The sequence below is a fragment of the Colletotrichum navitas genome (genome assembly GCF_030913465.1).
Source record: "Colletotrichum navitas strain CBS 125086 chromosome Unknown LY79scaffold_89, whole genome shotgun sequence".
NCBI lineage: Eukaryota > Fungi > Ascomycota > Sordariomycetes > Glomerellales > Glomerellaceae > Colletotrichum > Colletotrichum navitas.
This window is the reverse complement of record NW_026850635.1, coordinates 24,177-37,922: the sequence shown is the minus strand read 5'-3', so window position 1 is coordinate 37,922 and position 13,746 is coordinate 24,177. Positions and strand designations below refer to the sequence as shown.

The 13,746-nt window shown below is 57.2% G+C and overlaps 7 protein-coding genes across 7 annotated transcripts; 4 read left to right on the top strand and 3 right to left on the bottom strand.

Annotated features, from left to right (window-relative positions):
- Positions 1 to 1,081: 1,081 nt before the first annotated feature.
- On the top strand, positions 1,082 to 2,495 carry LY79DRAFT_525465 (Myb/SANT-like DNA-binding domain-containing protein; the record flags this gene model as incomplete). The annotated part of the gene is made up of 2 exons (XM_060555732.1): positions 1,082 to 1,453; positions 1,560 to 2,495. The coding sequence occupies 2 exons, from the start codon at positions 1,082 to 1,084 to the stop codon at positions 2,493 to 2,495; spliced, it is 1,308 nt and encodes a 435-aa protein (XP_060409192.1).
- Positions 2,496 to 2,984: 489 nt separating this feature from the next.
- Positions 2,985 to 4,513, bottom strand: LY79DRAFT_568225 (uncharacterized protein). Its single transcript, XM_060558949.1, has 4 exons — positions 4,156 to 4,513; positions 4,034 to 4,086; positions 3,472 to 3,917; positions 2,985 to 3,407 (listed from the first exon to the last, which is right to left on the bottom strand). Coding segments are annotated over exons 1-4 (531 nt in total). The 5' UTR covers positions 4,157 to 4,513; the 3' UTR covers positions 2,985 to 3,376.
- Positions 4,514 to 4,904: 391 nt separating this feature from the next.
- Positions 4,905 to 6,385, bottom strand: LY79DRAFT_568223 (CHCH domain-containing protein). The gene is made up of 3 exons (XM_060558948.1): positions 6,011 to 6,385; positions 5,533 to 5,917; positions 4,905 to 5,473 (listed from the first exon to the last, which is right to left on the bottom strand). The coding sequence occupies exons 1-3, from the start codon at positions 6,213 to 6,215 to the stop codon at positions 5,146 to 5,148; spliced, it is 918 nt and encodes a 305-aa protein (XP_060409190.1). The 5' UTR covers positions 6,216 to 6,385; the 3' UTR covers positions 4,905 to 5,145.
- Positions 6,386 to 6,888: 503 nt separating this feature from the next.
- On the top strand, positions 6,889 to 7,799 carry LY79DRAFT_593835 (thiamine pyrophosphokinase; the record flags this gene model as incomplete). The annotated part of the gene is made up of 3 exons (XM_060561612.1): positions 6,889 to 7,033; positions 7,094 to 7,179; positions 7,236 to 7,799. 3 exons carry the CDS (start codon positions 6,889 to 6,891, stop codon positions 7,797 to 7,799), a joined length of 795 nt encoding a protein of 264 aa, XP_060409189.1.
- A 265-nt stretch (positions 7,800 to 8,064) lies between these two features.
- On the bottom strand, positions 8,065 to 9,415 carry LY79DRAFT_673503 (vesicle transport V-SNARE protein; the record flags this gene model as incomplete). The annotated part of the gene is made up of 2 exons (XM_060564186.1): positions 8,065 to 8,814; positions 9,386 to 9,415. 2 exons carry the CDS (start codon positions 9,413 to 9,415, stop codon positions 8,065 to 8,067), a joined length of 780 nt encoding a protein of 259 aa, XP_060409188.1.
- A 603-nt stretch (positions 9,416 to 10,018) lies between these two features.
- On the top strand, positions 10,019 to 11,566 carry LY79DRAFT_673502 (major facilitator superfamily transporter; the record flags this gene model as incomplete). Its single annotated transcript, XM_060564185.1, has 1 exon — positions 10,019 to 11,566. The coding sequence occupies one exon, from the start codon at positions 10,019 to 10,021 to the stop codon at positions 11,564 to 11,566; it is 1,548 nt and encodes a 515-aa protein (XP_060409187.1).
- A 704-nt stretch (positions 11,567 to 12,270) lies between these two features.
- Positions 12,271 to 13,611, top strand: LY79DRAFT_525532 (uncharacterized protein; the record flags this gene model as incomplete). Its single annotated transcript, XM_060555740.1, has 2 exons — positions 12,271 to 12,865; positions 12,929 to 13,611. The coding sequence occupies 2 exons, from the start codon at positions 12,271 to 12,273 to the stop codon at positions 13,609 to 13,611; spliced, it is 1,278 nt and encodes a 425-aa protein (XP_060409186.1).
- Positions 13,612 to 13,746: the final 135 nt, after the last annotated feature.

Sequence of the window (13,746 nt, the reverse complement as noted above, 5' to 3'; positions counted from 1 at the left end):
GGTGATACCACGTGACCCCGGCCCGTCCATGACCTTGGGGTGGACTCGAGCGGGAATGCATGTTCAGCAGCCAATAGGAACTGTCTATCTGAACGGGAGGAGCATCCGTGGGCGCCGGTCTTGGGTACAATAGTGTCTATCTTTCACTCGGTGGGTACCTAAGTAGTGGTGACCAGCCTCTGACGCTCTGGGCTGGACCCCGACTCGGGGTACCGGTAGGGGAGGGAGGAGAGGCGTGACCAACCAACGTCGCCAACCTAAACCCAAGGAGAGACAACGGGCCCAGTCCCGCCCAGGCCAGTCCAGCTCCCCGGTCCGCCCCCCCCAACACCACCACTACCACCACCACCACTCGTGGCAGTCTGTCTCTCCATTTCACCCCCCCTTCGGACTCGTAGAGACAACGTGACTTGCGCCCGACTCGTTTCCAGTCAAGTCATTTTGGCTGCCCCGCCCTTTCTCAGCTTCAGCTCCAGCCGCCAGCCTCGCTGATTTACCACGGAGAGAAAGACGTGTGAGCGCATCCGCGCACCCCGACGACGACTCGTACACGCACAAACGCACGCACGCATGCAAAGCAACCAAGTAAGCGAGCGAATCCGCAGCCAGCCTCCGAAAGGCAGCCCGTTCGCTGCTTGCTTGCTTGCTTGCTTGCTTTGATTTCTTTCCCTCACGCGCAGCCGTTCGCTTCCCGCGTAAACCCGACCAATATCCCTCGTCGGGTCACACGCCCACACGCCAAATCCTCCGCGCTGCACGCCCCCATCCGTCCCGTCCATCAGAGCTGCGTGCGCCTCTCTCTACATTTGCTTGCTCAACGCCCATCGTCAGATTAACGTCAGACATCGCCCGCGGCTCTTGTCCCCTTCCTCCCCCAAACCCGGCGGGAGCTATCGCGACTCCTGTAGGGGGGGTCCAAGGCATTGCCGCATATCCGCTGTCCATCCCGCCGCGAACCCGCCGCGTGTTCGTCCTGCGGTGGAATCTCTAACGCTTTACGGGATAACCATTATCCTGCTTCCTTTGCCCTGCCGCTTGCTTCCTTCGCCCTCAACCCTGCTGGCCCCCCAGAATTTGCTCAATGTCAGACGATGAGTTTACCGGCCCAGATGGCCAACCTGGCAGCGCCGGCGGCGACCGCGACAAGCGCGCACCGCGATTTAGTTGGACGCCCGCCTACGAAGCCACCTTCTTCCGATCTCTCTGCGATTCTGTCCAGTTAGGCCTGCGCGAGAACCATTCCTTCAAGGCTGACGCCTGGGACCGTGCCGCCACGGCCCTTCGCGAGAAACACGGCGCCTATCCCACGAAAAGTCATCTCGTGAACAAGTCGGATAATGCCCGCAAAAAGTTCCGTCTGTGGCGCGGCCTGCGCGAGGACCCCGAATTCCTCTATAACCCGACCACCCGCACCGTCACCGCGTCCGAGGAGGCCTGGAAAGCGCATATCGAGGTTCGTTGACGCGGCGCGCGTCTCCACGCCCCGTCTTTCCGTCGCCTCTCCCCACCTGCTCCCGCGTTTCTAGTCCTGGAGCTTCGTCGCTAACTCTTTGCCGCAGAAAGAGCCGTTGTCGCGCGCGTTGCGAGGTCGACCGTTCGACCATGAGCAGTTCATGGAGGTCTTGTATCCGGACGTGGTCGGATCCGGCGGCGCCCCGAAGCGCATCATGAAGCCGAAGCGAAAGGGCCCGGACGTGATCCAGGGATCCGAAGATCCAGATATGCCGGGCACCGCCGTCCTCGATCTTCAGGTTGAGCCGCCCTATCAACCCCCTTCGCAATCAGGCACTAACCAACAGGCGCAGCCTCGGGGATCAGTTAGCCAATCTCCTGTAGCACAAGTACAGCAACCAATGATACCCCAGAAGCAAGCGCAGCCGCAACAGCAGCAGCAACAACAACAACCACAACAGCAGCAGCAGCAGCAGCAGCAACAACAACAACAGCCGCAGCAAAGACCCACATCCACCGCGATTCCGCCGAGAACGCACATCGCGGGTACGAGTGCATTGACGCCGCCAGAGGAGACAGCCACTGGACGTAAACGATTCCCGCAGCAGGGCCCGACATCCGACGCCGGCGGCAAGGCACCGACGGCTCCCATGGGGCCACCGACACAGCCGGCGGAGAAGCGCCGACGCATATCGGGCTACACGAACCCCGCACAGGCATCGGGATCCGGCGCATCGTCCAACCACGGCAACGACGCGTCATCGGCGTCCATGGCGTCTGCCGGTAAGCAGCTGATGGAGGACGGCCTCATCAGGATAGCCGACGCCCTCCGCGGCCGGAGCCCACCAAAGTGGCCCGAGCAGGCCATTGACATTTTCTTCCGCGACTTTTCTGACGAAGACATGGACCTTCAGCTGAAGATTGCGGAAAAGGCCCTGGCGGACGACAACAAGGCCATGATATTTTGCAAGATGTCGCCAGCATTGCGCAAGCACTGGGTCAAGCGGCTTAGAGAGTTGCACAACAACAGCCGCAACGCGTAGCCTGCTCGCAAGCGGACGACGTAAGACTCGTAGCGGTGGCGAAGGCGGCGTTTTGATGTAACAACGAACTATCGTGTGTGCACTCGTGGGCAAGCGGGCAACGGGACTAAAAGGCAAGGTTAGGCTGTGGGATCAAAGGCTCTTTTGGGAAGCGGGCTCGAAACTACTGAAGGCTGGATAAGCGGAAGTGGCGTGGGCGTTCAAAGGTGTCCGATCTGGAGGGATTCTCACTGGGTTGAAAGGAGTTAGCAACCAAACGGCATAGCGACTTGGGGATGTTTAGCTTTGGCGAAACCCACTTTTTTTCTTTTCTTCTTTTTGCCTGTACGAATTCTTTTCGACGATACTATATTCCCAACAAACATCGGAAAAAGGATCCAGCAGAGAGTGCTGTCTAGTCGATCGGGAGGGGGAGGGGCGCGCGCGCCGGTCGGTTTCCTAAGTAGTAGGTATATTCAAGAAGATCTATTTGTCGATACCGCCGTGATGTTGTCCAGATCCGGAACCGAACGCGGCATCACGACCGGGCGGTGCAGGTAGCCCCTGTCAGGATGTAGTCAAGCTGTGGTGAGCCTAGAAAGCAAGTCATTCAGGCAGACGGCGTATTTGTTTTTGGTTCGGGATTGAAGGGGAAAACAGAGAAAACGCGATTGTGGTTGTTGGTATGAGGAGATTTGTGATTCCCGTATTCGCGCCGAACGCCAAGTACATACACATATTGCACAGCAGAAAGAGGTGTTCCGCGTCATGCTCATCAAGACGCTATTCGCCACCACCGCAGCCAATGCCAGCAATCCGCGCTACATGCGAAAGAAGAGAAGAGTACAATGTCATTAGAATAGGGCAGAATCCAAGCCGTCGTCGCCCGACGCGCTTGTCTCTCATTTCTTGCCCTTGGTCTTGTAGAGGTAGCTGCGCAAGGAGTTAGCAGGTGGCGTAAATCGACCCTCAAGCGGTTTCGTGGGATGCTCATTACCTTCCAAAGATGCCCTCGGCGAGACCGACGACACCCAGGATGCCGACTCCCAAGCCGACGTTCTGCCACGACAGGCGACCGCGGTCGTACAGACCCCAGGCTTTGTAGCCGAGGAAGGTGCTGAGGCCGACGACGCCGACGAGGTTGGAGATGGCGAGGGCAGAGGCGCTGCCGTCGCTGAGAGAGGAGAACTGGCGCTTCAGCCACGAGTCGGCCTTGTGAGCCTTGCTAGCGGCCTTCTTCTTGGCCAGGTCGGCCTCGGCGCGGGCTTTCTGCTCCTCTTCCTCGCGCTCGATGCGAGAGGCCTGGGTGGTGGTCTTGACATCCTGGTCGTTGAAGTCGTGGGGAACCGTGTGCACGCTGGGCATGTCGACGTCGACGAGGGACGAGGTGGAGAGGGACTCGACGGACTCGACGGCGATTTCAGGTGGCTGGGGAGCAGCGGCCTGAGGACAAGGGGTGACGAGGTCAGCATTGCTTCCCCTTTGGGGTTTGGGTGTTGCGATGTATGGATAGAAGTAGTCTTTGGAGTGCCGTGGCATCACGCGACCAGTGAACGTACCTCCTCGGGAGTTTGCTTGGGGCCCTTGGCGGCCATGTCGGCGTAGGAAGCCACTGTAATGTTATCAGTAACGGCGCGCGCACATACGCACACCAATGATGACGTAACGCGTTGACACTTACTTGTGATATATAGATGAAAGGGAGGTTTTAGGCTTGGGTTTGCAAGTGTCCAAGGCGAGAGTGGGAGAGAAGGCAAGTGCAATAAGCAAGAGCTTCAAGGAGGTGTGTATGTGTGTATAAGGTGTGAATGTGCAGGTGGGAAGGGGGGGAAAGGTGTGGCAGATCGACAAATGACGCGGAATAGAATGAAATGGCGGGTGGTTCCTTTTAAGAGGATGTTGTCATGTGAAGGAAGGAACCGGAAGGGAAGGAAAAAAAGGGAAAGGCAAGGGGGGGAAACTACCAAAGGTACACACACTACCTAACTAGCACCAAGCAGAAACGTCGTCAGGCGGTTTGACCATTCCCCCCCTCGAGCTTTCCTTGATCTTGGTTGGCGCTACTGGACCAAGAGACCAATGACGTATGACGTATGCGGCTCGGGAGCTTGGAGCACGTCGACCAGCAAGCCAATGAGAGGCGGGAAAATCCATCCAGATGTGGGGGCGTCTGGTCGCTAGCACCGGGGGAGGACCCGGACAGTTGCCAGGAACGATGGTACGCGCCAGATCCCGTGGGATGGGGGCGATGGGTCCTGGATGAGCTGTCGCTGACGATATCTTATTTTTGTTTTTATGTTCATGGGTCTTGCGGAGAGTCATTCTCATGTTGCCGGGCAATACCTAAATCATTTGTGATGTGGTCAAAACAATGAAAAAGTTGATGGACTAAGATCAAAAAGAAAAGGACGAAACAATAAACAATTAAAACAAAAACAAGTCACAGCAATGCTTGGAGAAGTGGATGTCTATTGTTTTGCTTTCTTCGTACTGGTACACTTTGTACACGATTATGGTACATGAGATATGGCCCGAAATTTCCCCGTCATGGTGTCATTAGCCGCCCTTTTTTTGCGGTGCGCCACATCCCTTTCCCGTGTACTTCTACACACAAGTAAACTCTATCAAGACAGAAAACAAGAACAAAATAGAAGCGACGCTGCTTCGCTCTCTAGATGTTGTTGGCGGCGGTAGCGTCCGTCGCCGGGGTGTTGGGCTGGCTGAGGTCGACGGGCTCTGGCTTGGGCATCTGCTTGACCTCCTCGTCCTGCTTCTCGGCGTCCGACTTGGCTGCAGGCTTCTTCTCCTCCGAATCGCCCTTGATCTCGGCCTTGGTCTCCTTCTTCTCGTTGGCGGAAGCGGCAGGCGGCGCAATAGTTGCGTCGGTGTTGGCATCGGGCGCAGGCCGGGCATCCTCGGCACCCTCTTGGTACTCGTCATCGTCGGCCAGCTCGGCGCCGTAGACCTCGGGGTATTTCCGGAAGCACGATTGCATTCCCCTTCATCACAATTAGCACCCATGTCCGTAGCTTGGATATTAGTTCGTCCGTCAACATACTGGAACTTCTCGATGCAGTCCATGCCCTTGGGCTCCTCCTTGGAGTAGACGAAGCAGCTGAAGGCAGCCTTGAACTCCTCACCGCAGGGGCCATCCGCCATGCCGCCGAGGCACGGGCAATCCCAATTGATCTCGCCCGTCTCCGGGTTGAATGCACCTTGCTGGTCGGCCTCAGCCTCCAAAGCCTCGGGGGAGCCGGGCGCCGGCTCGCCCTCGAGCGCCTCCTGCGTCTTCTCGCTCGATTTCGTCGGTGCGGGGGCGGCGGCAGGCGCGGGCTTAGCTTCCTCGGCCTTCGCAATGGCTCGCTTGCGCTTCTCTTCGACAATGGCATCGACAGTGGTAAGGTCAGAGTCCGAGAATTGGGACGGGGCCGGGATCGTTCGAGCTGTTGCGAAGCTTTGTTAGCAATGCACCCTCATGGTCAGCAGTTCACAACGCTGCTTGTTGCTCTTATCCCCCCCCTTTGCAGGAAACATACGGAGAGGCTCCTCTGCGAAGACCGGACTGGTGTTATACCAGTAAACGGCGCCGGCGGCAAGACCCCATCTCAATGCCGAGCCCTTCCATGACCGGGGCTTGTCGGCGGGTGACGTCGAGGCGAATCGTCGAGGGGCAGTGCGGATTGCCGACTGGCGGGCGGCACTCAGGGCGCGGGGCGTCGACCGGACGGCGCTGCGATACATGTCGGGGGGTGGTGTGCGTGTGTATATGACAGAGAAAAAGCCGAAACCAAAAGAGAAAGAAAAGACCAAAAGGAGAGCACAAAGACAAAGGGGAAAATCACGGAGATGGCAGAAAGTTCTGGCGCGTTCAGGGCGTGGGCGGGGGTAAACGGAGCTTGGGGTTGGTAATCCGAATCCAGAAGAAAATTGAAGCTTCGCTTCGAATGAAAGGTTGCGCCGAGGTTTTAGCGGCGCATTCCCGCCATTCCTCGCTGACGCAGGTCCGGCCTATCGGTCGGTCGATGCGGAAGGGGAAAAAAAAAAAAAAAAAAAAAAAAAAGAGCCCACTGGGGGGGCAGAGTCGCCAAAATCAGCGCGTCATTGGTCGCAAATCATGTTGTACCACTTCTGCGAGATATTCCAGTTTTGGTCTGATGACAACGACGCATCTTATGCATCACATGTACTACGGATGTCGGTGATAAACGATATATTCCTGCTGATTTCGTATGTGAGATTTTGACCCATACCCCGAGCTACCCTTGGCGCATCTGTTCCCTTGGACCTGGTTAAGCGTATTCCTAGACAGAAAAAGAAGAAGACAAAAAAAAGGTGGCCTGTATCTAGCTGATTTGCATTGGACATTTTGTTTCCCTGGTATCTTGCATGTATTTGCGCGCCGATAAGTCTCGAGATGTCGGCGCCAAGCTTTGAGTGGCGCCCGGTAGCGCTTCTTCGCGACAAGACGCCAGAATATCCCGGCCCCGCCGATTTCGCACTCATTGTGCTCAACCAGCCCGTGAAGCAGACTTCCGTCTTTGACTCGCTATGGACCAACGGTATGGGCAACCTGCGCATATATTTGGATCTCCAGCTGACCCCCCTCCTCTTCGTCGCAGCTCTCACGCGAGTCGCTGCGGACGGCGGAGCCAACAGATTGTACGATATGAGCAACATGGCCGAAGCCCGCTCTCACCCACCATTAGTTGGTCCTTTGCCGCCCCTCTAGTCTGAATATCGTATTGTATCTGACCGCCGCAGACCAACCTCGATGTTATCATCGGTGACTTGGACTCCCTCCGTCAGTCCGTCAGGGACTACTACACGGAGCTGGAGAAGCCGGCCGAGGTGGTATACGACTCCGACCAGTACTCGACAGACTTTGGCAAGGCCGTCTCGTGGATCCGCTCCAACCACGGGCCAAACACTGACATCGTCGCCCTCGGTGGGCTGGGCGGCCGCGTCGACCAGGGCCTCAGCCAGGTGCACCATCTGTACCTCTTCCAGCCGGGGCCCGACTACGCCCAAGGCAAGCTGTACCTCGTGTCGGGCCAAAGCCTGACGTTCCTCCTCAAGCCCGGCCGCCACAGCATCCGGGTCCGCGAGGGCGGCGACGACGTGTTTGGCAAGCACGTCGGCATCCTTCCCATCGGGGGTACCAGCTATATCACCACCAAGGGTCTCGAATGGGACGTCGAGAACTGGGAGACCAAGTTTGGGGGCCACGTCAGCACCAGCAACCACGTGCTGCCCGAGACGGAAGTGGTTGAGATCGAGACGACGAGCACGGTGCTTTTCACCATTGCCCTCGCGGGCATGGAATAGAACCAAACTCGATTGTCGCTTGTTGTACACGGGACTACTTTTTCCCTTCCTGATGCGATGCGATGCGACGCGATGCTCGAGGAAATTGCACGGCGCATACATACAGACTGCAGCCGCCCGCCTCCTTGAAAAAAAAAAAAAAGAAACACAAAAACGCCATGCTCCTGAACATTTTCTTTCTTTCCCAACTTCGTTATCATCCCGTACCCAACCCAGCCAAAATTCATTCGATGGCCCCTTTTCCCCGCTCTTCCCCGCCCGCCCATCACCGTAAGAAGTGTATGCAGGCCCAGCAGAAGAGAAAGAAGACGATGACGCATGCCCAAAAGATCCACTTGTCCTCCTTGGCGCGGCGTTCAATCATGCGGATGGTGTCGCCCGAGATGCCCAGGGTGTTGCCGACCGAGTACAGCCTCTTTTGGGTGTTCTTGAGCATCTCGCGCTGGGTGCCCAAGTCGCCCAGCACGGCCTGGCCCCTCGCGATGTACTCGTCGAGGGCCGAGTTGGTGTTGGCGAAGAAGTTCTGCTCGCGCAGCGCGTGCTGCTCTCTCGTGACATCGTTGCCGCCCATGCTTAGCCCGGAGCCGGCATGGCCACCGGTGGGGGCGCCGCGGCTGTGGAAAGCCGAGGAAGACGGCTTGCCGACGTTGGCGTAGGGGTTCTCGGGGGTGGAAGTAGCGTAGGCACGGCGGCCCAGCAGCTCGCTGCGGTTGGTGCTGTGTACGGCATCCTCGCGGGCCTTCTTAAGGGATTCGACCTGGGACCTGAAGTCGGACAGGTCGTCGCGGAAGCGCTTGACGCGGTCGTAGGCCTCTTCCTGCTTCTTCTTGACGAGCTCCTGGCGGGCCAGGTTGTTGTATTCGTCGATGGTCTTGGAGAAGGAGGCGAGGGACGCGGACACGTTGCCGATCTCGGCGGGGGTCAGGGCGGCGGGCTGGGCGGCGGAGGAGGACAGCTTCTCGAGGTCGTTGCGGATGGCCTTGCTCTGGCGCAGGGCCGAGTTGTACTGGACGTTCTGCGACGTTTTGTTAGGAGGGGCGCAACGCTCGAGCAGTGTGGGTGGCCAACCATGCTTGGGGATTTCTTTCGGATTGAGAGCAGAGGACCGGCATCGGTATGGGGGTCGAAGGCACAGCAAGATGAACCGGGGTTGTTGAGAACGGCGTGGTGTAGAAGAGGTGGGTGAGGTATCGAGGATGTTAAAATGCACAATTCGGGCGAATGCAGGGTCCCACGGTCTTTGGGCTTGAAGCTCAGGACATGCTGTAATTACTGGAGCTCTAGATACTATGTACTACCCAAGTACGTACCTTCTTAGCCACTCTAAATGGATACACTACAGGTGGCTTCTCCAAGAACACACGTCACCGCCTTCTCGATCCGCCGCACCGTGTTCATTACAGTGTGGTAGTTCCTGTTGACTGTCCTGAAGCCAAGACGGAACTTGGGTTGTACAGTGGGTAATTCCTGGTACAAGGGTGCCTTTACTTCGTACACTCGACTATGACTTCCCTTCTCATCAACCTCAACCTCACCTTTTTTGCTTGTTTTCTCCCTCGAAATGCCCACGTTCCAAACACACCCACTGGTGCTGTCATGACGGCGGCTTCCGCCATTCCGACGACCCCCAAAAATGCACACCCCCAAAAACCCCCAAGCTAGTCGACATACACACCGTCGACTACGGGCCGTAGACCGTTAGTTTCGTGAACCTCAGCTGGCCCCCATGATGCTTACTGGGGGCCACGGCAATGCTGATATTACGCTCGGACTTTTCTCGCCCCAGCCCATTATTTCGATTACTTCCGAGCCGCTTTCCTAAGTCCGGCTCTATCATTTTGGGGACTGTCGAAATAATACATACGGTCATTCAAAACAACAGTCTCCAGAAGGCCCACAAGGGCGCTTCTCACCATGATGGTGGTTTGGAGAAAAGGCCGAAACGGCACCGACATACACCCACCCCATAGTAGTACGATGCAGCGTCTCCGACTAACGGCAATGATCCATTTTCCTTCGCCCGCAGCACCCTACGACGTACCTAGCTAGAAACAGGCTGCTTCTGAGATTCTGATTCTTCTACTCACTTCCAGCCAGTCCTTACCGAGATGTCTATATATCTCGACACCCTTCTCATCCTGGTGTTCTGTTGTTGCTCACAATCCAACACACAACGCCAGCGCACTTCACCAGGTTGAAGCGTCATACACTTGCCCACAATGTCTCACCCTACGAGTCCTGCGCCATTGGAAAAGTCACAGACGATAGATGAAGAAGTTGCGGTGCCGCAACCGCAACCAAAGCAACCGCCACCGTACTCTATCTACACGAAATGGGAGAAGCGAGCCATTATTCTAGGAGCCTGCCTGGCCGCCTTCTTCTCGCCCTTCACCGCCCAGATCTACCTCCCGGCGTTGACGGTCCTGGCCAACGAGTTCCATGTCTCCGACTCGGACATTAACCTTAGCGTGACGACTTATATGATTTTCCAGGGCGTTATCCCCATGTTCATCGGCTCCTTGGCCGACCACAGCGGTCGTCGACCCGCATACGTCATCTGCTTTGTTGTTTACATTGCAGCAAACATCGGTCTGGCCCTCTCTCAGAACTACGCCTCTCTTCTCGTCGTCCGCTGTCTACAGTCGGCGGGCTCTAGCAGCACCGTCGCCCTGGCCTCGGCAGTTGTGGCAGATACCATCACTTCTGCCGAGAGAGGGCAGTACGTTGGACTCACCGTAGTCCCTATCGTGTTGGCCCCTGCCTTGGGCCCAGTTCTTGGTGGCGTCTTTACCCAATATCTCGGCTGGAGGTCCATCTTCTGGTTCCTCGCCATCCTAGCCGGCGTCTACTTTGTCCTCCAGCTGCTGTTCTTCCCAGAAACGTGCCGATTGATCGTCGGCGACGGATCCGTTCGGCCGCCCCGGCTGTATCGCACCGGTTACCAGCTGCTCAAAGACCACTTCAGGGCCAGGAGGGGGGCCGGAGCCCCGATGTCGAGGTCCACGACGGGGGCTTCAAGCACTTCCAAGCCTGCTCTGAAATTCAAGCTGAACCCATTCGGGTCGCTTCTCCTGCTCTTCGAGCGGGAGCTTGGCCTCCTTCTTGGCTTCAGCGCCATCGTCTTTGCCGGGTTCTACGCCATTGCCACCTCCATGCCAACCCAGTTCGAGGCGATATACGGCTTCGACACTCTGAAAATCGGCCTCATGTATCTGCCCTTGGCCGGTGGGTCTGTCGTTGCTGCTTTCGTTGTCGGGCCGCTGATCAACTGGAACTATCGTCGGCACTGCAAGAGGCTGGGCATCCCTTTGGACAAGTCTCGCCAACAAGACCTGACCGACTTCCCCATTGAGAAGGTCCGCCTGGAGATTGGTCTGCCGCTGCTGTTTCTGAGCTCAATACTCCTGCTGGTTTGGGGCTGGGCTCTCCATCTCCGGGCCCCTGTGGCTGTCCCTTGCGTGCTGCTCTTCCTCTTCGGAGTAGGCATGATCGGCTTCAACAACACCACCAACACCCTCATCATCGATATCCACCCGGGCAAGGCCGGAACTGCGACGGCGGCGAACAACTTTACCAGGTGTTTGCTGGGCGCGGCTGCGACTGCAGCAATTATTCCCATGATCAATAGCATGGGTGTGGGTTGGGCCTTCACACTCCTGGGTCTCTTGTACTTCGTTTTCAGCCCGGCCTTATTCGCCGTCATGTACTGGGGTGTGAAGTGGCGCAAGGCGGCCAAAGCCAAGGAGCTCAAAAAGAACCCAGCTTAAGGCTGCGGTCTATCCGTAGACCGCAGTAGAATCATAGCGTTACGTGATACCCTTGCTCTTGGTAGTTCAGTTAAGCTTTGTAATATGTGTACCCTGTCAGACTGCCGGGTTTTGTTAATCCACAAGGAATGAGGAAGGTTGGCATAGCCTGTTCACAGCCAAACCCCGCACCCATACCTGCCTACAACGCGACGCGCCTTTCCTTGAATGCCATGCCATCCGTTATCTTGGCACTAAAGACTAGAAAAATCAAATAAATACAGACAATTGAAAAGCAACATAATCGCCGGTGCCGTTCTCTCCAGCCTTTGGCCAGGGTTACATACACAGTATGAACCAGGTCATCTTGTGGGTATAAACAACTCACCCTACTTAGAGTATAGACTTGGACTGATTGAATTGCAATCAATGCTCGTTCCAGCGTGCCGATAGATCATGACATGTTGGTGGTGGGAAAATATTGGCGGAATCCCGCCATCTGCGGATTAAGTAAGCCCAAGAGCCGCCGCCAATGGTTTGTTGTGACAACATTCGTTGGCGCCCATTTCCAGCTTTGTATCTCCCCTGGTCTGCCCTGCTTCTCGTCGATATTTCCGCAAAAAAAGGGAAGGAGGGGAAAAGGCGCATAGCTTTGAGCCTCTGTACGGGTAAGCAGATCCGGGAGCGCGTGTCTGCGAGACGAGAGCACTCGCATTGCGTGCGCCATGTCCAACTCCTTCCTGGAACGGGCGAACCCCCCGCCTCGTCGGAAGACGTGTCTTGCCTGCACCAAAGCCAAGCGCCGGTGCGACCACGGTCAAGCGGCGTGCCTGCGGTGCTCGCGGCGGAAGATCGACTGCGTTTATCCCACCCCGCCAACGTCCAGATCCAAGAGGCAGACTGCCCCCAAGCTCATCGAAACACCTGCGCCGCAAGAAGACCCGGAGAGGTCGACCGGGACACCCGCAACATGTCCCGACAATTCTCTCGTACCATGGCAGCAAGACGCGGACCTTCTCCAGCTGGATATGGATGGCCTTGACGGCATTGGTCTGTACACGGACTTCCACGACTTCTTGGCCCCTGACGTTCTTTTTGACGGAACGTCGTCTCTCTCGCCTCTCACCTCGAGCCCCGAACAGATGCTGTTACCAAGCCAGGATCTCGCGGCAGATGGCTCGTTGGAGGAGATGATATCCAGCCGCCTTCAATACGCCCTCGATGAGATGAACAAGGTTCCCGCATCCACCGTCCTGGAGAACCAAGCCCCCTGGAGCCACCCATACTTGTACCGGGCTCACATGCCGAGAGAGATGCAAGGTGAAGTTCCCCTCAAAGAACCCTTCGCTGACCAATGAACTTCTGCTTACCATCGCGACACAGATGCTCAAGCTTGCTGTGCACTGTACATCGCCAAGAACTCAAGCAACTCTCGCTTCGTCCTGCGAACTATTCAAGCCAGGGCTCATGAGCTTCTCTCCTCTCCCACACCCAGGGACCGCCTCAGCATCCTCGCACGCCTCCAGGCCGCGCTGCTCTACCAGATCATCCGCCTCTTTGACGGCGACGTCTCCCTCCGCGCCTCCGCGCAGCAGACTCTTCCCGCCCTCGACGGCGCCATGCTGGCCCTCATGCCCTTTGTGAAATGGGAGCGCGCACGGCCGGAGACCGGCCCGGCGGAGGACCGCTCCGCCTGTCCGACGAAAGAGACCTGGCAGGAATGGATCTTTCAGGAATCGGCCCGGCGGACCGTGTTCTTCACCGGCTTCCTCCTCGCCGCCTACAACGTCCTCGTCGGCAAGATATCCAGCGACTGCCAGGGGGGCCACTTCACCGGCCTGTCGTGGACTCTGTCCGCGCACCTGTGGGAGGCCCCCGACGTTGTCGCCTTCGCCGTGGCCTGGGGGGAGAAGCGGCACTTCGTCGTTACCAGGGAGTGTTTCAGCGACGTTCTGAAGGATGCCGGCGCCGATGATGTGGACGCGTTTGGGAGGATCCTGATTGTAGGGGCCATGGGCATTGACGAGGCGAGGCTATGGTTCCACAACAGAGGCGGTTCGCTGTGATGGCATTGCTCGGTAGCTTGTCGTGGGTGTTGTCTGCACCGTCATGTGCAGCGATGAGCTTGACAGCGAAAAGATCCAACCAGAGCATAAACTACAACTAAAAATCACGGGGCTTTTCTACGAGCAAGTCATGAA